Genomic DNA, 22,304 nt, shown 5'->3' with positions numbered 1-22,304 from the left:
TTTTTTCCTTCTGATTTTACTCACAGGAGTGAATGCAGGAAGACAAATTAAATTTTTTTTTTAGCTCTGTTATCATTAAACAACAACATGTAAACCCTTTTATTTTGTAGACAAAAGGGATTTACTGAGTAACAATGCTGCAGACACATGTTTGAAAGACGACTGCCCTGTGTCACCTCCCCATTCACTTCCTGGTAAGTTTTTTTTTTTTTTTTTTTTTTCAATTAAATTAAACAAACTTCAGTCTTTTTGTCCCACTCATCACTGTAAAGTAGACTAGTGTTAAGAATGTGGGAAAACGGTCACATACAGACCAGCAGCACCGGTCGGTCATCACAAGTCCCTTAGAGGTTGCTCATACAAATGCATGGCACAGGCACACACAGTCACACACACCGAGGCGTGCACACAAAGAAACTTGATGAGGCAGAGGCGGTGACTCACACTCCTGGATCCACGGATCACCTGCATTGTAGGAGCACACACGTGATCTCGTCCACATCCTCTCTTTGCTCAGCTGTCATGCTGTACATGGCTTTATCATTTATAGTATTGGTGCATTTCACACATCATATAAATAGCTTAGTGGGTTTATTCATGGTTAATGGCGCGTCTGTGTTTTAGTACGTTTTATTCACACATTTGAGGGAGGGAAGGGATGTTTGTGGAAATGTTTTATCATCAGTCACTCATCAGAGGCAGCTGAATGCTTTTTATTTAGTCAGGTTAGACTGAATTTGAATTTAAAGTTGACATTCCTTAGAATCTGTCATACACATCAGTTTAACTTTGTTCTGCTGGAATTTAGACTTATGACATAAAAGATCCAGTCAGATATTCCAATAATGAGGTTAGCAAAAATAAAGTTGATAGTTTTGTCATCAAATGAGCAGAACTAAGTGAAGAGAAAGAAGGAGTGACTTGAAGGAAAACTGAATTTTGTATATTAGTGCGTCTGAGGCCAGTCTTATCTATTCTTTCCCCTCAAATGTTCTTTGTGTTTTGTTCTAGATGAAGATGATGGAATTGAGCGGGTGTGCGACACTCTGCTCATGTGTATAATCACTGTGTTGAACCAGGGTTTACGTAATGGAGGTGGTGTGGGAGATATTCTCAGGAGACCCTCCAAAGAGGTGAGACCACCTTGAAACTAAAAAAATGAAATAGTTTATTCACTTAATGTCTGTTTGTGTCGACTGAAACCGTTCAGAGTTAAACTGATGAATTTTCTCCACATTTTACCTGTAATCCAAACATTTAGGAGCCTCTCTTTGCAGCCAGGGTGGTTTATGACCTTCTGTTCTTCTTCGTTGTCATCATCATTGTTCTCAATCTCATCTTTGGAGTGATCATTGACACATTTGCCGACTTGAGGAGTGAGAAACAGAGGAAGGAGGAGATTCTCAAAACCACCTGTTTCATCTGTGGTGCGTACAGCTTCATGGAAGCTCGTCTGCAAATAAAACGGTGTATTTGGAAGGGTTCTTGTTTAATAGAGCTGATGTCTTGCAGGGTTGGAAAGAGACAAATTTGACAACAAGACCGTGTCCTTTGAAGAGCATATACAATCTGAGCACAGCATGTGGCACTACCTTTACTTCCTGGTTCTAGTGAGAACGAAGGATCCAACAGAGTACACCGGCCCCGAGAGCTACGTGGCCCAGATGATCGCAGTCAGTACACTTTACATTTACTGCACAAAAAAATATTCACACTGTGTCTTTGTAATACATTTTGATGCTTCATTAACAGTACACATAAGCTTAAGTTGCAATTCATTCATACACTTATCTGATAATTCTGAATTTTGAGACCAAACCCGACTATTGCTGAGATGGTACACACATAGAGGCACCCAGGTCTCTGTTTAATAATCCAGGTATACATGGAAAAACACAATTCTACAACCTCATTTATATTTTATCGCCAAGCTGTACCGGGTGAGCATACAGATGTAGATGAGCATGCAGGAGTGTAAAGTTGTACTGCCTTTCTTAGCTGGAACATTTGCAGTGTGCTAAAGACACTACTCATCTCCTGCAGACGACTGATAGGAAAACGAGACGGGTCTCTGTGGTCAGGTGGTCTTCTTCACCATGCTGCGCTCCTAACCTGTTGGGACATGGTGTGGTTAAATAGTAATTAAACCCAGTCCGGCACTATTATCATCACTGCACCAAGTTGCTGCAGTGACACAGACAAGAAGTTGAAGGATGTAAAGAGAACCAGATGTGTGTCTGCTAGGTTAATGGATTCAAATAAAGCCTGGCAGCACAATAACACATTTTTTGATTAACATTCAACCGTGATGGGCATAAGAATGGTGACATTACAAAGCACAATTTACATAAAAGACTGGTGATAGACATTAAATTAATATGCATCAGCAGCTCTTCCAATTGGTTAAGTTCTCTGATGCTGGGCCAAAATATTGCTGGGTGATGAGTTAACGATGAGTCAGGACTTTATATTAACACTTACTAATATGCTGCAGAGCAGAAACACGCATAAGATAACAACTCTTTGTTTGCATGGGTTGTGTTTAGGAATTTGATGAAGTTTTCTGTATATTTTTTTTTATTAATTAAAGTCTTGCAAAATATTATAGATAGCACATTTCTATTGGCAGTTAGGCTTTCACTGACTTGCAATGTGCATGGAGAAGTGAAAGCAGAGTATTATGCATCAAAACTTCCACTGACACCTGCAGAATTAAAAATAGCTGCGAGACTTCGGTTTTATAAAGAGGAAAAAAAGTTTTGATTTTAAAGTCTTCATCAGGGTATGATAGGGAGTTTGAGTTGCCAGCGATAGGAAATACTTTGATTTTGGGCAATGTTATCCTTCTCAAAAAGTCAAATTAATTTGATCGTCAGTTATTATTTCTTTCACATTTATGTGAATATGCATGCATGTAAAAAGAGTAAATGGAGAATCAGCAATCATTTACTTCTTGCTCAATCAAGAAGGCTCGGCACCTCTTAATATGACAGAATCTCCCCTGCAAACTTGATTTGTGCATTTTTGGAAGGTCTCTCAAACATTGAAAATGAGCTGTATTTGTCACGTTGCTGTTTCTGTGTCATTGATCATACGTAAAATCAGTTAAGTCTAATAGACACTCTGTCTCTGTCTTTGCTCACGACTCTCCTGACGCACATGGCTATGTCCTTTTCATTATTACTAATATTTTTTACTTTGTGGTTAATGTGTAACTGAGAAAGACTGTTGTCCTGCTATGGTAGGTGGCAACACTCTAAATATCTCCTCTAACTTGGGAGGTCTCAGACTGGTAGCAGAAATAAGGGCTGCCACGAACAGCTGTGTTTGTGCACCTCACTCATCATTGTTGTAAATGCTCTGATTATTCAAGACCTTAACAATCTCATAAAATATGTTTCTGAATATCTCTGCTATTTTTTTGAAGAGACAAGTTTCATTGAGTGTGCACCATAGCACCAGAAGGTGTGTAAAAGTGTCTGCTGAGGACTGTCCATTTTGCTTCCAGTCCAAGTCTTCCACCCAGATTTGAGGTGATTGCACCATTTCCACTGGAACTATTGGACTAGCACCCTTTTTTATTTACACCTCATTCACTGTGTAAAAATATGAATTACTAATATTAAAAATATTAGTAATAACCAAAATGTGATAGTCATGTAGACAGCAGTGAGGTGAGACAAAAAATTTGCCCGTGACACAGAAATAGCAACGTGACAAAAACAGTATATTATCAATGTGTGAAAACTTTTCAAATGGCCACTAATCATGTCTTTAGGTTTTGTTGTGTGTTATTAAGAGGCACCAGCCTCTGTCTGTTGGCATGGAGGAGCTGGGGTGAAAGGCTGCTCTGCTGTTATGGCTCTAGATTTACACTTTCTGTTTCCACACATTAACTAAAACAAGCAACAACTTGCATCTTGTTTTTACAATGCATGAATTCATGCCTCACTTACCCCCCCCTCGTTATCACTCTCAGGGTGCATACATTTGAAATGCAGACTTGTTAAAATTTTGATCAAAGTGCCTCACATTCATCTTTGGACTGCCAGTCGACACTTCAGACTACCTGAGAAAAACCTTGACGGTTAAAAGTTGCATCCAAAAAGAAGTGCCCATTAAATTCTGATGTGGATTAAGATCCAATACATTAAATTTGCAAAATACGGCATTGGCCTCGGCAACTTTTCAGATTGCAGACTTTGAATTTTGGAACCCTGCTCCACAAATATGGGATGTAGAGCTTGAGTTGAGATTTACCAGGCGTAGCAGGGTTGGTCTAATGAAAGGATGCCCTGCTATAAACTTTAAAGTCTAAGTATCTCAGGCTGCACTTCTTGAAACATTTGCTTTAACACAAGTTATCCAGCTTAATCTAAGTGCATCACTAAAATCCTTGCTCATATATACAATAGTAAGTTGTCTTCAGTCTGAGAACATTGGTGTGTTGACATTAGCTGTAAAGGAGCAGCTGAATTGGAAAGCAGTAAGAGGTTTTGAAGTTGGTCTCTGCAACCGCTTGCTTCATTTTTCTTTTCTGCACCGCAGCTGAGAGGAGGCTTTGACTTAATGTTTAGGTTGTTTCTGTTTGAGGCTTCACCTGTTAACTTTCATCCTTATTTTTTGCTTGTGCACTACAGCTTTAGGCTGATTCTTACAACAGCTTAAATACGATCTGAACACCCCCCCCCCCCCCCCAATTGTTGGAAAAGAGCAGAAACCTGATGACCTTAAACTCACACATTCAAGCATACACACATGCATATACACAGACATGCACAAACACACAGCGCCTGACTCACAATGATTGCCTCTGGTTGGGTAGGATAAAGTGATGTGGTGCCAGGCAAGAGTCAGCTCATGTTACACTGAGTGTCTGTTCTGTTGGTGTGCTGTGCATGTGAACGTGAGTCACTGTGCGGGTGTTTGTGTGTAAAATTATGACAGCGACTACAGGCCTAGCAGGTACTGCAGCAGCCACAGCGCCGTTACATAACCCATCTCAAGTGGCCTCCTAATAGCTCAGCCCTGCTTGGCACGTGCTCTCCTGTCGCTTTCTTTCTCCTTCTCTGTCTGCCTCTTTCTCACACACACACACACACACACACACACACCAACGCACACACTGTCACAACATGAACCCGTCATTAAACATACAACACACATGTCACACGCTGTCTGTGATAAAAGCGATAGCAGCAGAAGTGGATGAAGGCCTACTATTTGTAACGTAAAGTGAGGACAGAGATTAGGTTCTCTTTAATGAAATGAAAGAGTTCAGATGTGGCTCTTTCAGAAACTGTTCGTGTGTGTCTGGTACACTGTGTGCTGTGTCATTTTATCTCCTGACACCATTTTGCATGTCTGTAGCTGTTAATTACACATACTGTGCCACAACATCACTCAACAGTCTGAGTGCCACTTAAATTTCTTCCCAAACTGCAGCTAATGAGGTGAAGTAGTGCATATGTTCATAGACCTTAATTTATAATAAACGCATTTCTCTTATTCTTTACAAAATTAAAGACTAATAGTTTCCAATGTGTCTAAAACGGTCTCGGCTGTAAAAAGGAAACATTAGGAGAAGTGGAAGGTAAAAATGAAATTTGCACACGTACTATAGTATTTGTTCTGTAGAATCTGGTATCAGCTGCATCTAAGATTCCTCCTATGTTGTGTTTTGAAGATATAATAAGCAGAATATATTGTAAGCAGAAGTTGTAGCTCAGGAGGAAGAGCAGTCGCCCACCAATCGGAAGGTCGACTCTGGCTTCCCCAGGATACATGTCGAAGCGTCCTTGGGCAAGACACTGAACCCCACGTTGCTCCCCCAGTGTATGAATGCTGTGTGAATGTATCTTAAGACGTGCTGTATGAATGTGTGTGAGTGGGGTGAATGTGGCATGTAGTGGAGCGCTTTGAGTGGTCAGTTAGACTAGAAAAGCGCTATACAAGTACAAGTCCATTTACCATTTACCAAGTTATGTAGTATGCAAAATGTTTGTATCATTTTTAGCATGTTCTGTATCGGTATGACAACAACCCTGAGCGTGCAAGTTGCTCTAACAAAGAATGGGTGAAGAAGCAAAAAGTCTTGACACAGATTGCATAAAATACCTGTTCAATGACACAAAATGAGCAGTTTGGAGAAGGAAACCCACCAACTTCCCAGAGTTGAAGCCAGATAGTGAAATAATTGGTTCCGTTATTTTCACTGCTCAAAGATGTGTAATACCAGATTGTTTTCCTTAATTGAGAAGTGTCTTTTCTTCTGATTTTAGGGCTTCCTTGCAAATTTCATGTTTAGGTCACATTTGTGGATAAAACAAGAAATTCTGCAGGGTTTGAAAAACTTACATGAACGTCAGCTAAAACATTGGTGTTATTGTTACAGCAGTTACTGAGAAGCACAAGAATACGTGCCTGTAAATTCATGCTCACTGACATGTTTGAAATGATCATTGAAGCAACACTAAAGCCCGACTCATTCAGACAGTACAGCACACACTGGAAGAGTGTTGACTGTACAGTCTAATGATGAGCTACAAGACATTGGTGGGATGCAGATTCTACACAGTCACAGTTTAACCTTATCTCTGTAATTAGGTGATGATGCCTTAACCAACATGACTGACTGTACGTCAAAAAAGTGTATTCCCATCTTTGAGATCATAATCCATCAGTTATGGATGACTTAAACAAGCATCATAGTACTCAGCTCCAGGGAGGTTTTTCAGCTCACAGAGCTGTCATTGTGTTTTTGAAATGGTGAGAAAGGAAACTATTTTTTGTCATTGTGCCTTTGATGCCAGGGGCCCAATTAGCCCCTGTTTTTCAGGGAAACTCTATATAAACAGACTCAATTCATTCTGTGTAGCTCAGTCTAACAGCATCCCCTCTAGTCATTAATGGAGTTAAAAGGATTGAGAGCAGTCGAAAAATAATGCAAATAAATAAGTAAAAGACTTTTTTTTTGCTTAGAAATCTGAGATGTGCAGTACATGTATTTACTACATACGAGGATTCCAAAAGGGCTGATGCTATGGACTGACGGGGGTTTCAGAAAAATTGGCAAAACATTTAGAAAATTAATAAGGTATGAAGAGAACTGTAAATATAGATCTAACTTATAAGTTAAGTGTTTTTTTTTTTTGCATTACTCATTTTTGCCTTTTTGTTTTTAAAGTTAATTCACTCATTTTACATTCATTCTTAGTTTTGATTAATTACTTATTGATCTTGCCATTCCTCAGTTGGTTTTTTCATATCCCAATGTTTTTTTCCCCTCTTTTGCCTATTGCTTGTACTGTTCAGCATCTACTTAAGTTCTTGCCTGAATCAATGCCTGAATCTACACAAAGAGGAAGCCAAACCTGAACCAAAAACCATTAGAACCCACATGCTGGGCATGCATAACACTTTGACGGGGAGTTGTTAGCATGAACAACAAGATGCAACAAAGGAGTGAAGCTTTCATGTTTGCAGGAATTTGTTTCAGTGAAAGGCATAGCCTTAGCATTTTTACTTGACGTTGTTGTTTACTTAAAAAAACAAAATGCTGTGTTAGCCAGACCAAGGCTGGAATTTTAAATTGCATGTAAACATGTTAGTTGACCAAAATGATTTAAAAGCTTCTCAAAGCCAGACTAACACACTGTGTGTTATCTGGTGCGTTTCAGTTCACTCACACATGCATACGTTCAGCTCGACTCAAGTGGGCCTTGGCACTCCTCACAAGCTCCAGAGTTCAGTCTTTTTGCATCTTTTTTGTAAGTGTATATTGATGGTAACAAATTCCCAATGAAACCGCTGTTATTCACACATTTTTTCTTTCTTTTGTCAGATAGCCTCAGGTGCCAGAAATTATGTTTAAAAAAAATCAGCCTGTTAAGACTGTGTCAAGCATTTCCAGACTGTCGCTCTGATCTACCCTGATTTTATATTGTCGTCTGACAAATTCACCATTCGAGTAACTTAAACACAATGTGCGGGGAATTCAGCGATACTTCCCCACAGGGAAAGCTAGAAGCAGCAGAATGGTATCAAAGTTTTATCTCGCAGTCCACAGCGTCACAACATTGGACTACCTTGATTTTGCACGGTAGGGAACTGGTAAAACAATTGTGAAGTGAAAAAAGTGGTTGCAACTAAGAAATGCTGAAAGCAACGGATGAAAGAATAAGGAAAATAGAGTTTTAAAAAAAAAGAGTTAAATTCTAGGAAAACTAGGTAAAATTAGGTAGTTGCATGCAAAAAAATAATTTATTCATATTTATATTTCCTCATTTGTTTTCTTATCAGTTTTGTTTGTTTGTTTTTATTTGGTTGGTTGTCCAATCATTCCATACATTGTCGTATCCTCACCTTAATAACAAATTGCTTATTTAAGTAGCAATTGCTAATTTCCCTCCCATGCATGGACCATTAAGACTACCAGCCTGATATTGTGTAGGTAGTTACCCCTTGTGTTGCATAAACAGCCCTGGACATCCATCATCTGACGGTTAAAGGAAAAATAAATAAAATCAATAGTAACTTCATACATATGGAAGTCTTCCATGCCATGGCCACTGCTGCACACTTTTTAAGGTGTGGGTCTGTTGGTGTTTTTATTTGTACCTTTACACAGAACCGCTGTTAAATAAATCTGAGATTTTATTGCTGTAGAAGCGGCAGTGCCCTGTGATACTGATGACCCCGCATTCAAGGAAGTGCACTTCAGATATATTAACAGGCATGAGTGACTGTAGACTCTGGTTCCTGGAAAAGGTTCCTGTGGTGGAAGTGCAGCCTTTCCCATCTCTGGCATGGACAACATGGACTCATCTGACCACAGAACACATGTTCTCTGTCTCTGTGTCCATCCAAATTGAGCTTACGCCCATGCCCTGCCTCCCGAGGGCTTATGGATCACAAGCATCCAACAGAAATTTCCAGTCGCTAGGATATTACACACAGTATTATGCACTTTCAACAATTTTACATAAAATGTGACCCATGAAGATTCCTTGCTTAGAAAGACTTGGTATTTGATAGATGCTTCTTTTGTAACCAATCTCGACACCCTTACCTGACATTAATTAAGCTGCTGCTTGTAGAAAGTCTAGCTGACCATTCAAAGCCCTTTGAGACTACGTGCCACATTCACCCATTCACTCGTACACTCATACAGCATGTCTTAGTCCATATAGTCTACACACAGTGCTTTCTTTTATGCATTCACACACATTCATACACCAATGGATGCACCAGTGGGAAGCATGGGGTTCAGAGTCTTGCCCAAGGAAAGCTACAGCTGCCCCATAAACCATACATCTTTGTCCTCCTTTTCTTCTGTCACTAGTGTGTTTCTGGCATTTACATTTTCTGAATACAATAAAGTTGGCATGTGAAGACTAAAAATAATAGCTTTTGTACAGGTGTATGTTAAACATTCAAATGAATTAACAAAGATATTTAAGTTTGAAGAGTTTTTTATATATATTTATATATACATTTTATATATATATATAAAAATATAAACCCTGAAAACCCTGCCCAACTTTTCTGGAGTTGGGGTTTTGTAAGTATGTGCACACTTCTTCCAGCACTGCATAAATCCCCATTCACATGATCCAAGGCTTTCCAGCATGTTGCGTCACAGCCAGATGATCAATACTATTCACTTCACCTGTTTCTTAACCACAAATTACTGTTAAAGAACAGCTTTGGTGTCTATGGGGTCTTATGTGTGTTGTAAGTTCATTTCATTGCCAATAAGAGAGTGGAACGCAAATTTAAGATAACTTTCCAGATCCAGACAATAGTTGGTTTTTGCTAACCTATTGTATAATATTTGGTTTTATTGTTGTTTTTGTTTTGACCAAATTTTCAGTATCAATTTTAACAGATTTTTCATTCCTCTTTAGGTTATTCCATGATAGGTTGCAGCAATAAATGTCTCCCGCTACAAAGTGTGATAAACTCAATAATTAAACAAAAAGAAATATCTCACACACTCTTCTCCCCCCTCTGACTAAACTCCCATCATGACTTGTTTTGTTTGTTTTTTCCTGATCTTCAGCGTCTCACTCTCTCATCAGTCTATCTATTCCTGCATTATATTCTTATATAAGAGTAGGTGGGAGAATACCTCACTCACCCCTCCCGCTGGACTTAACACGGTGCCAGTCAAATCCCACTCTCAGCACCTTGTAAGTGATTTATTATCAGAAGAACTTGCAAAGGAATATTACATAAGATCAGCTGATGGCAGTCTGTCTCGGTTTAACCTATCTCACTTTGCACAAGAGCGACTGTGTTGTAAAACACACACTCTCGCTCATAGTCTGTTAGGTACATTTCCAGGCAGATGCATGCCGACAGTACACACACCCACACATGTACAAACACAGACACACTTAAGTTCATTACATAATTCTATATCTTTGTTTTGCTCACTGTTTCCTTGAAGCACGGCTGCAGGTGGTTATCTCTGTCCAGTACACTGTTGGAAAAACATAATAAACTAAAGATTTAGCATGTGAGCATGCACACCCTCATCTATAAGTAACACTATAGTTCTAGTCGTGCTGTTGATAGACGACAGTGACTCATCCCCACATAACGGCGTGTTTATGGAGTGGGTGAGAATTGAAATGCCAGTTACTGATCACTTAATATATTATTGCTATCTGCAGTATCCAGGAGACAGCGATGCTGCTTAAAAAAAATCTACCCTGTTGAGCGCAAACCAGAGAGCAGCTTCTATTCTGATAAGATGATTCATGTTAAACCTTGGTGCCCGTCTCCACTTGTTACGAGCTCTCTGTTAAGTCTTTTCCTGTGGTCAGGCTTCCTGAGTGTCTGATGTTTGTGCCAACACACTGTACATTAGCTGTTTTTTTCTGTTAGCTATTAAGTCACTGTTATTTCAGGTTATTCATTTTACCTTTTTCTCGTGGATCTTTTGTCCCTCCTTCTCTCCTACAGGAGAAGAACTTGGAGTGGTTCCCTCGTATGAGAGCCATGTCTCTGGTGAGCAGCGAGGGAGACAACGAGCAGAATGAGATGCGATCCCTGCAGGAGAAACTGGACAATACTGTTGTTCTGGTGGCTCAGCTCTCTGGCCAGCTGGCTGAGCTCAAGGAGCAGGTAAAATGTCACTTTAGATGGAATTTTATGCTGCTGTGGTCTAATCTAAGTGATGAATAGTCCAAATTAAAATGCTTAGTTGAACTCCACGTGCTCCTTGACCATGAGGCTCTTTTCACCTAAAAACACCAGCCAAGGACAAGGTGTCATCAAGTGGCAGCTTCACCAGTGACATCTTGCAATAAATTAATTTTCTGAGCTATATATATATCTATATATATATATATATAGATATATCTATATATATATTAGAGCCTTGAAGCGCTTGAACGCAGCACGACAGGTGACTATCACGTCAGCAATAAACACGACTGAGCACCGCCTGTGAGCCTCTGGCTGTTTGGATGACTAGCTTCGCTCCTACAGTGTGACTGATCACTCTCATCACCTGCCTCCCCTGCATGTGATTCCAGTCACAGGCCTGTCCTTGTTCCCCTTCTGCCAGATGTGCGAAAACAGCTCCTACTGAGGGTGGATCAGACTTCAGTAAACAAAATAACAACCTCTTCTGACCTCGGCAAACACTAGAGTTTGTAACGGCTCCATGCTGGCTGTGACCCCTCATACAACCCCTTCCAACAACCACACGTGTGTGTGTGTGCTGTTGAAGCATACTTGAGCAAAGACGCCAACCTATTAGATTTGAATCTGTTTTTAGGCAAATGCAGATGTTATTTTTCTAATCTGGGTTTACTGTAGACTGTACTGACTAATAAGGGTTCATGGGGTTAGCAAGATGTTTCTCCGCCTTTTATGGCAAAGAGACATTTTAGCATTCACCACAAAAGGTTTGTGTGTGTGTGTGTTTATACAGAGCTAGGTGAGGCCGTAACACTCCTCTAAAGTCACGAGGGAGAGGCCTGCATGTCTCTGACTTGAAGGAAAGTTCTTTTGCATCTCCTAGCCTCACTGTACCCTCTGCTGACCTCAGCACTTTACACATTCACAGCTGAGGTTGTGTGTAGGTGTGGATCTGTGTGGCTGTGGTTGGCTTTGTACAGCCTACTTGATTTCCTTTAATCTGCAAGTAGAGTTTATGGTTTTCCGAACCAGTGGACCTCAGCTATGACGTCAGTACTGAAACCATTGCTAATGTAATGGTTGTTTGAAACCATGAAACTTCCTCACCACACTTATACAACATCCAATAGGCAGGTCAGAGTTCTTCACACAAATACACCCACACATCGCTGTGTCTTCAAGCTTCTTAGGGACATTTTTTGCTTTCCAGTCATATAAGCAGTGCTGAACAAAGTTATTTGCATTCAACTGTGGAAATTTGTTTGTATCAGTCATCTGCTGAAGCGGTAATCTGAAGATGTTACAAAATTATTACAAATTCAAGAAATGTTGTTGTTACATCTAGAATATTATGAAGTGTGCATGTACTAACCTTGATTAAAGTATTGAAATAAATAAAAGATATATTTCGGTTCATGTAAGCAAATTTGTTCACTTTAAAAGTTCACTTTTAGATCATCATTTTACCAGCACTGCAAATTCAGAACAATAAATCTGCTCTCTAAAATACTATAATTTTGTGATAAAGTGCCCACTGGAACAGTTAAAGTACACACACAGCTTTGCATGTAATGTAAAATTAAAAGCCACTCCAGATTGATTGTTTTCTCTCTGTGTCCTCCACAGATGACAGAGCAGAGGAAGAACAAGCAGAGGCTTGGATTCCTGGGCCCTCCTCAGCCCAACCATCACATCCCAGCACTCTGAGGGGTGCAAGACTGCTCAATACCAGCCTTACTTTAAAACAGACATGCAGACACACAAATTCCAGCCTCAAGAACAATAAATGTTTTCGGATGTGCACCCACAATTCCTTATGTCAAAGTGCCAGAGGCCAGCAAGCGCTGACATATTTTTTTGACATAGTGCCTCATCAATGACACAAACACTGCCATATTGGTCGGTAAATGTGCCTTATGTGCTCACTTAGCCGCAAGGAGCACATAGAAAGTCGTCTCTGTGAATGATTGGCCAGGCACAGCTTACGTCTGCCAGTGTGGTGTTAGTGTGCCAGACAGAGGTCCAGTGAAATGTTAGGGTAAGGTTAATGGTTAAGTGCTGTCAGGTCTGTGGACAGCATGTTTTGGCCTACGGTACAGTGCTGTCAGGGTGCTGATCACAGTCTTGCAGAGGTCACCGATTGGCCTACAAGCGTCTAGGAGAAGAGAGCGCACACTAACATCAAGTATTGTTCCCTTTATGTTTTAGTTTTCTTTTTGTATTTATAAGGACATTTCTGTTCCTAACTGAAGTATTACTTTTGTGTTCTAAAAATTAAATTACGCTGCCTTACTCAGTAACTTTAATAAACAGCACATTGCAATGGCTGTAAGTGCACTTTTTTTAAAAAGGGAAAAAGTACAAGCTGTTATGGAAACATTTGTTTGTTTGGGATATTATTTTCAAATGCTTTGTATTGTGTTCAAATATGGATTCACTGCACCACTTCAGTTCCCTTTTACAGATTTCTAGAAGTTACAGAAATGTGAATAGAAATATTGATCACCTGTGTAAATCTTACTTGAAATTTCTTAGTTCTACATCTTATGTTGGTAGATAATAATGTGCTGACTCAACATGGAAATCTCACTGTTCTTTGTTACAATATGAACATCCTTATATCTACAGAGATGTCAGCTAGTACTGTCATTTTTACTGAATCTACTCGTGTCATTATCAGCTCCTACTGGTAAGGTGTTTTTTTTCTTTGTCACCATTCTCTCTTTGACTGCCTTTGATTGTTATGTCTGAACTCAAGTTTTAAACTTGCACAAACGAATGACACAGTGCACACACCTGATTGTTACTGTCCTGTGATGCTCTCTGTTCAAACATAGTGTATAGAAAATGTATTTTATGTGGTCAGATGTTATAATAAATTCATAACGAGGCTTATTTGCATATTTGAGTCAGCCGCTTTTGAGCAGTTTGTCTCAGTTCTTGTTACTAAAGGGGATGGATAAGTTTACCTACATCTTAACCCCGACCTCCTCTGTGCTACGTCTTCCACAAATGTTTAACTTGCACTTGTACTTGTTGAGAAAGGGAACCTAGGGAAAAATATGTCTTCATCCAGACTAGCTCAAATATCAGCTCATGCAGTATAGGCAGTCATCTAATATTAAAGGAAAAGGTGACGGGTATAATGGGAGCGCTGCTTTTATTTAGTCTTGACTTTTCATTGCTATGCAATAATAAGGTGCACAAACTAATCATTACAATGATTTTTAAAGTCCCATTTTTGCCATAATGCTTTATCATAGTTGTTCAAATCTCAAATCAGAACATGAAAAGTAAAAGTAAAGCTGTTTGAATAGCTGAAAGCAAAATGTTGACACGTAGAGCCTAAACTGATGGGTAAAAGTTTGCAGTATATAAAGATTACCGATAAAGAGTTGAAAATGATAACGCACGGTATAGGTAAATGATTAAAATGGTAGAAATATTGTCGTTTATCTGTATCTTCCTGATGGTCTGAAACATGCTGAGTTCAGACCTGTCATCCACATTGGAAATTCAGCACTGGGCCAATCAAAACTGAGGCTGGCCAATCGGCTATACATTTGTGCTTGTTACATATTGGAGATGATCGATGGATCACAGAAAGTAAACTGGTGTTTTATCCCATCTTGTCATTTACCCTGTACAGAGAGGACTATCCGTCTTGGCGCCACTTCAGTGTTTACGCTGGCAGGCCCACATTTACTCCTGCTGCTGGTGACAGCCATTAAAATTAGTTCTTGCAGTGCCATAATGGTGAGCAGCTGTCACTGCATAGACATGAGGGGTAAAGTGCAGCATTACTGGAATGTATTTTACTCCGACAGGAAGGGGAGGGGGAGGATAATATCGGGACCATCATTACTGCCTGGCTAAAGTCTCATTGAGATACTGTGATACGACTGTCCGCCTGCACTGCTTCTTAAACTAACCTGAGTTATAAGTTTTAACCTCCGAGAGGAACTTAATTGCCAACAATGTGCAAGATGGTCTGCTTTTATTTTATCCCCCCAGTGTACACTGATAAATTTTTAGATGCACGTAAGCAATGAATGATTTGCTTTATAAACGCAACCCCAAACACATTTGGATCGTTTTTAAATATCTTTGCAAACCGCAGTAAAAAGTCACATGCTTAGTCTTTGTGTATTCAGTGGAGTGAGTGGGAACGCATCCAGAGAGGGTCAACAAACACAAGACAAAAACGCAAGCACCTCTGTGGCCAGAGGCCATATGACTGAGTCAGGCGTTTTCAACTGTGATGCACTGAAATTATAATGACATTCCACCGGGACCCCTGTTTATATTTACACTAAGTTTAGCTTCATATTTAGCTGACATAACCATAGAATATTGTGTGAGAGTTCATTTTTTCTGCCGTGAAAGTTGTTTGTAATTTGTGCCGATACACACACATTGATCTCCTGCCCTCTTCAGTTTCACCTGTAGGATTACTTGTATTAAATATTTTTTTCTTTCAAAGATCATTATATATCTGTTTACCCTGAAAGATCAACTTGACCACACAGAAAGCTGCTGTCTAGTATGGAGGAGGGTGAACGTTTCCCCTTCTCAACTGTCATTTTTATAAATAAACATGCCCCCATGATGACTGGCATGTGACTTCCTGTGTCTGGCTGTGAGCTTGAGCTTTTTTAGTCACATGATGCATTGACATCATCAGACAAAACAAGCACATGGTAAATCACTACATAGACTTTTGTCACACACTTGGGTATAGGGCAGTTGGTGCAAGTGTGAACTTATAAGAGCATAATTAATCAGAATAAATGAATTCCCTAAAATAATCAGGTTGAGGTAGTGTTTCTGAAGTCCCCTTAAGAGGTTGTTGAATGCATTGTCAGCCTTTTTCTTAACCTCTAAAGAAACTAGAAACATGAAATAAAAGCCATTTTAGAAATGAAACCTTCTGGTTTTTGGTGCTAATTTGGCCCTTGTGCTTAACGAACATTTTTAAAACTTCGTAATACTTTGTTTCTTGGAAATTTTGATGTGACCTGTGGGTCACTTTATGCTTGAAAGATAAAATAACACATGTGGCATCAAATCATACTGACCAAAATGAACAGTTATTATCACAGCCAGACCCTGACTAAGATGACTAACATTCCAAATGAATCAAACATTTCACTCTGCTTTTACTTTCGATAACTGCTTTCCTGTTTATATATGCAGCTAATTCTTTTAAGGTGTATACTTTTCCTACAGTAATGACTGGCCTTACCCTCAGGTTTACAGCATTTATAGCTGCCACTGAAGTCCATGTAGTTTGCACAGTGCAGAGGTAAAGATGCCCACTCTTCTTTCAGACTTTGTTAATGTTAATGCATTACCAAATCGGATCCATTTATTTGAATATGACTATTAGCCCATCTAAGAGTTATCTTTTGTACATGTATATTGACAGAAGGAGAAAAAGGAAACTGCATCCAACACTACATGTCATGACTGTACTATGAAGACATGCTTATAAAATACCATATTTAAGGTTACAATAAGAAATGGACAATATATCAATGTTATCTTTAATCAATGCTTTTTTATTGAAAAATTTAAAAAATAGATTACATTCCACTGGTTCCACTCTCACTCCTGGGTGCATGTACCATCGGATTTGCTATGGAAACTGCATCAGTTTTGCCATTTAATCTGCATGTGTAGACTGTTGTAGCTGCTATCAGCGATTGAGGTGACAGAATTAAAGCCCACCCTCGTCTTTTTTTTTATATAAAGTTTGATTTTTATGGCTGCTGCTGTGTCCCGTCTGAATGAACATAAGTCAACCGGAGCACAGAGAAATTATTTGATCACGTCACTCCAGCTGCCTGTCTGAGTCCCCCTTTTCCTCACCCCATCTCGTTGCTCCCTCCCTTTGTGGCTGCAGTAGTTTGACTCCTACAGGCTGATTGAGTCACGCTGGCCACTGGCCTGGTATCCACCTTCGCAAGTTAGAGCTCACTTTAGTTTGGTTCCAGTCTCAAGCGTAGTCTGCCCAGATTGTGTTACCGCTGTGAGGATCAGTTTTAAGTGCCCTGGATGGTCTGAGACTGAAAAGTACTTTGCTGTTGTTTATCATTAAGGGTTTTATCAAATCAAGCACATGAGACAAAATAGAGTTTATTCATAGATGGGTCTTTTCTTTTTTTTTTTTCCTTTTTTGAAACAACATGATCTGCAAACAACATAGAGCTAACAAGCTCATTGTAATGTGATTTTATCATTATAAACCAATAACCTAATAAAGCATGTAATTACGTTAAGCTTACAAAGAATATCTAAGAAAGTGAATATTTAACCTTTGGTTGTGTGAAAACGTTTATCTAAAGCTTATGCAAGTATCATTTGATATTTGCGAATCATCATTTGGGAAGATAATGATTCGCTGTGCCGTCTAAAAAAACACCTCAGAAGCAAAAAAAAATAAGTTAATAATAATAATAATTAATAGGTCTTCAATAGTTTGCATAAATTATGCAAATCATACCCTGAGGACACAGTGGTTCGGCGTGGCACGTAAATTCTTCACTGTAGAGACTAAACCTTAGTGACTAAATCCAAAAGACATTGTTTAAAGACTATGTGAAGTTTAGGAGTAAGTACAAATAAGTGATATTGGTTTCAGGGATGTTGCAATGTACAGAGAGAGCAGCAAATGTCATGATGATCAGAAACATTTTGAAAAAGCCATTATTGCGAAACATAAATAACTGGTTTTGTTTTTCAAAAATAAACCTCATGTCTGTTAAAATGTTCAACTATTTAACTTTTACAACTGCAAGTACAAAGTTAGGTATTTGGTATACAAAATTTGTGCAAAAAGCCATTATAAAACAAGCACCTCAGAATTTTGATATAACATACAGAAAGATGACAAATAAAAGGAAAAAAAAACAAATCCCTTGGCCCCTGCAGTAAAAGGATCTTGTGACACGTTGTTGCCAAACATCTCACTAAGACACTTAGTGTTGGTTTTTCCTCTCATTTATCACCTGTCTGTAACTAACAGAAAAAAAAACACATACTAAGGCACTCCAAAAATGCTCCCACCATTCAGAATTTAGTCACACAGGTGGTATTATACCCTCCATCTTGATCTGACTGATCCATCTTCAAATCCGCTCTGTCTTCATCCTGTTAAACTTTTTGCCACTGCTCGGTGGAGGGAGAGCCAATCTGAAGACCAGCAAAGAAAACCTGGTAGCGGTGCTTCCACATGATGAATGCACCTACAGCACAGACCAGTGCTTGGGCCAGGTTCAAAAAGATCTGGAGCAGGAAGTAGAATGTAAGCGTTCCGGTGATTGCCTCACAGTCGCTGACTCCCTCATAGGTGAAGGTGCGAGCTAGTGGGTCATTTTGATCCAGTATGCACACACAGCCCTCTCCCGCCTTCTCACAGGTGAAGTTGCTGGTCTGTGAGTGGTGGTGTCCAGCAAACGCTACCACCAGCACCGAAAGGACCAGGCCAATGGTACACAGGACAAAGTACAGCAGCTGTAGAGGGCAGAGCAATATATGTATTTTTATTTATTTCTTGTTCTAGCTCCTGTTTGAATCTGTTGTTTCATTACCCCACAGTGCCAAAACTGAGCCTCAGGAACAGACATGCTGGCCCAGAGCCTGTGGCAAATTCAGTTCAAAGAGATTACCCTCAGTTCTACAGGGCAAGGTATGACCCTGAAGGAGCCCAGTTGTTACCACAGGTCAGATACTGTACATGTTACACTGCCATGCAGTGACAGCCGCTCACTAACCCTAGTGCACATCCCGTGTGAGTGCCCTGCACAGCAAAGACTATCTAAAATTACATGCGTAAAGTGTGACAGAGGCTTTGTGTTGTTTATGCAACAGCACAATCTCAACAGTACTAAACCTTCTTCTTAATCCATCAGTTATATAACAGGAGACCTCATTCACCGGTGTATTTTGGCTTCAGTTACATGCTGCTTTTGAAATTATGCAAGGGATGAGTAGCACTTGAATTGTAATGGTATTTATCTTGAATTTGAAAAAGCTGTGAGATCTATGTATATGGCTGGTCTGGTCACATGGAAGTTAATGTAAAGCTAATGCATCAACATGCACTTTGTTGATGATATGAAACCTCAAAGCAGGTAGAAACTAAACAGGAGTCACTGTTGTTATCCTGAAACACTTTAGCTGAGAATGCTCATAGAACCCATGAGGACTTTCACACAACAAATGCAGACTTATCAGAAAGATAGGATCACCATTTGTCAACATAGTAGCATTTAACATCAGACATGTCTCGAGCTAGAGCACATTTTCTGCCCACTCGACCAGTGCCAAGGGCAACTGAAATGAATAAGTGAGCTGACTGCAAAGCCATAAATTCTTCAGCAAGAATGATTGTGTTGATATGAGTTCATTGAGCTGTTTCAATGAATTACATTAATAAATCAAAGCACATTTGTTTTGAGGGCCAAACAAAACTGCTCTGACACAAACATTATTAGCAGATTATATATGAATGCTTTATTTCTGCTACAGCTCTACTTTTAGATAAACTAGGAGAAGTACAGCCAAGCTCTGCTTTTTAAGCTTTTTAAAAAAGTGAGTTAAGATTAGCTTTGTAATTTAACTGATCGAGATCAGATTTGTAAAAATACTAGTTTGTAAAAATATCTTCACCTCTCAAAGCATGTTACTGCCAAAGTACTTTAAAAACATTTTGCATTGGACACACTGTACATATTAAAAAATGGGGAAAAGTTCAAGCCTGACAAATGTTTAAAAAAAATCAATGCCACATCCTATAACAATAGTGCACTGATTTCAATTGCCATGAAATTCAAGCTGCATATGCTGTGTGGCTAATTAAGCTGCACGATCAAGTTGCATTAATGAAATCACTCCTCCACTCACAGGGATCCCTGCGGAGCTCTTTTAAACAGGAATGCAGTTAAATTCCTTTCTCCCTATTGTACTGACCGCCTGTATGAGTGTGTAAAACAGTGTTCTCTGCACCAGCTCTCTAACTGTTAAACTGAGATTCTCCGTTTTTTTTAGTTGTTTTTTTTTACATAGACTGTATGAAGTTGTGTGTGAACTGACTTTGACAATGAACTGCATAGACGTCCTTTCATCTGGCTGGTAGGTGATACAGTACAGGATGAAGCCCAGGATGGAAACCAAGCACAGCTGCAACAAACCAGAAGATGTGCTATCAGTATTTTTATATTCAGACATATGAGGACAGAATACTTGTTCTACAGCATGTGAAAGATTGCAGACAACCAATGCATCTCAACCAAGAGGGAATCTTTGATACACTGCATCTTGTTAACATTATATACTATGGATGTTTGCTTGTAGACACAGTGCAGGAACACGAATCTTGTGCTCTGTTTTTCATGATATTGCATGATTCAGCAGTAAGATGCCATCTGATTACATTACTTTGTCTTTCCCTCTCCTCTTCTTCTCACACTCACAGAGACTCACACTCTATCTCTTCAGCGCAATTGGAGTCTTGTGACTAACGTGCAGCATCTTATTTGAATGTTTTTCCCAGGTTCTTAAGCACTCAGGATTCTCTGGAAAGTTCTTGATGACCTCAATGTTTTTCACTCAGCTGAATCTCGTGAGGATCTAACTCGGGATGTTGGTGTCCAGGGATGTTTTCAACAGCAGATGGCATCTGTGATAGGCAAGAATAAGACCCAAGAAAACATGTTTTTGTGACCTGAACTCTTATTGCAATCTATCATGATAAGTAAAACTGACATTTTTATTGTTTTATATTGGGAATTTCACAGACAAAGGTAATCATGGTTTACTTGTAATAAAAAAACAACTTAATTTTTTTGTATCTGCATTGCATACATTTAAGCTGAATATTCAGTTACCTTTGCCGCGTTGCATTTTTCCCTTAACGAACTTCAGCTTTGTGTGGCTCAGAAAGTTACATTTAAAATCTAACTCTTTAAATTAAACTTTATATCTATCTCTTGCACATTAACTCCCACTTAAGCTCCTTTCTATACTTACATGAACCTAATTTTGCATGATGTAAATGTTAAAATAAATGTTAGGTGTTTTCCATGTGTGTTTGTAAGAAGACAGATTTAAGGCTGACGGGGTATCAGGAAATATGCACACCAGAAAACAACAGGGTTTCTGATGCTGCTAAGATGTTCACAGACTGAGTTGGGAAATGGCATGCTGGGATTGAATGTCTTGTCTCAGCTGCTCACATGCTGGAGACTTTTTGGACTTACACGTAAACAACTGAAGGAGAGGGCACAGTCATGTGACCGAGATGGATCGGACGTTCATATGAATGCATTCAGATGGGGGTTTGTTTGAATGTTAGAATATGAATGATTACTCTGTCTACACTCACAGCTTTGTGTAGGCCTGTGTTGACATGCAATCTGGTAGAGGGGGATAGCACGCTGAGGGGGTGCAGCAGAAGGTCATGCAGAAATATCAGAAATTGGAGACTCATGTTCCATGCAAACAAGTGGCTGATGATAGAGCATAAGGACAAAGCTTACAATGATCCCAGCCCAGTGAGGCGTCTCCCTGGTCAAAAGTGAGGGGCTGATAGCCAACATAAGGAAGGCCACGGCTGTGACAGCCACCCCCAACAGCAGCTGGAGCAGGGCGACGAGCAGAGGGAAACGACAGACTCTGCACTTTTTGCCGTCCTCTGGTGTAGGGCTGTCATCTCTCTTCTTCTTGTTCTCCTTCTTGTCTGAGGAACCTTTCTGCCCCTGTCCCATATTTCCTCTTGCCTTCACACTTCTTTCACTGTTTGTCTTCACGACTTTTACTATTACAGTGTTTGGGGTGGATGACTCTGCCTGTCGTCTGCCTCTCACCCCTTCCCCTCCCCTCCCTTCCTGCTTTTACCGAGCCCAGCTCAACTGCTATTTCAAAACAGAGAAGGCTCTGAACTAATATGGAAAACATTTGGACTGGATTCCTACAGCAGCTCCAGTGCCACATATAGAGCAGGCAGCATACTGAGGGGAAAAGAGGAAAGAGAGGAGGGAGGCAGTTAAACACAAAGGGGGATTCCAACATACGACACAGGTGATTTCTCTTGTTGTAACACTGATGACAAGATGGGGAAAGTACACAGGCAAATCAGCAGGTATGAG

The 22,304-nt window shown here is 39.7% G+C and overlaps 2 protein-coding genes across 4 annotated transcripts in view; one reads left to right on the top strand and one right to left on the bottom strand.

Moving 5' to 3' along the window:
• itpr2 (inositol 1,4,5-trisphosphate receptor, type 2) overlaps positions 1-14,062 on the top strand; it is a 61,888-nt gene extending 47,826 nt beyond the window's left edge. For all 3 annotated transcript variants that reach the window (XM_072385579.1, XM_072385578.1, XM_072385580.1), the window contains exons 52-57: positions 111-194; positions 1,012-1,133; positions 1,262-1,427; positions 1,513-1,673; positions 10,972-11,133; positions 12,781-14,062. In XM_072385579.1, coding sequence (XP_072241680.1) covers positions 111-194; positions 1,012-1,133; positions 1,262-1,427; positions 1,513-1,673; positions 10,972-11,133; positions 12,781-12,861 — 776 coding nt within the window. In that variant the 3' untranslated portion in view covers positions 12,862-14,062. The remainder of the gene's footprint in view (positions 1-110; positions 195-1,011; positions 1,134-1,261; positions 1,428-1,512; positions 1,674-10,971; positions 11,134-12,780) is intronic.
• A 2,442-nt stretch (positions 14,063-16,504) lies between these two features.
• On the bottom strand, positions 16,505-22,189 carry sspn (sarcospan (Kras oncogene-associated gene)). Its single transcript, XM_072385577.1, has 3 exons — positions 21,696-22,189; positions 20,251-20,337; positions 16,505-18,669 (listed from the first exon to the last, which is right to left on the bottom strand). Exons 1-3 carry the CDS (start codon positions 21,921-21,923, stop codon positions 18,310-18,312), a joined length of 675 nt encoding a protein of 224 aa, XP_072241678.1. The 5' UTR covers positions 21,924-22,189; the 3' UTR covers positions 16,505-18,309.
• Between the last annotated feature and the right edge of the window lie 115 nt (positions 22,190-22,304).

This window comes from Leuresthes tenuis, unplaced genomic scaffold (genome assembly GCF_036924035.1).
Source record: "Leuresthes tenuis unplaced genomic scaffold, fLeuTen1.0.hap1 SCAF_5, whole genome shotgun sequence".
Lineage (NCBI taxonomy): Eukaryota > Metazoa > Chordata > Actinopteri > Atheriniformes > Atherinopsidae > Leuresthes > Leuresthes tenuis.
Note: the sequence above shows the minus strand (reverse complement) of the source record. Positions and strands in the feature narration are given on the sequence as shown.

What these genes read in the sequence shown, in the direction of transcription:
- sspn (XM_072385577.1), bottom strand. Translation starts at nt 21,923, where the DNA reads ATGGGACAGGGGCAGAAAGGTTCCTCAGACAAGAAGGAGAACAAGAAG. An exon ending in CTCACTGGGCTGGGATCATT is followed by an intron (nt 20,338 to 21,695) that starts GTAAGCTTTGTC and finishes GGTTTGTTGCAG; the next exon opens with CTGTGCTTGGTTTCCATCCT. An exon ending in CTATGCAGTTCATTGTCAAA is followed by an intron (nt 18,670 to 20,250) that starts GTCAGTTCACAC and finishes TGCCCTCTACAG; the next exon opens with CTGCTGTACTTTGTCCTGTG.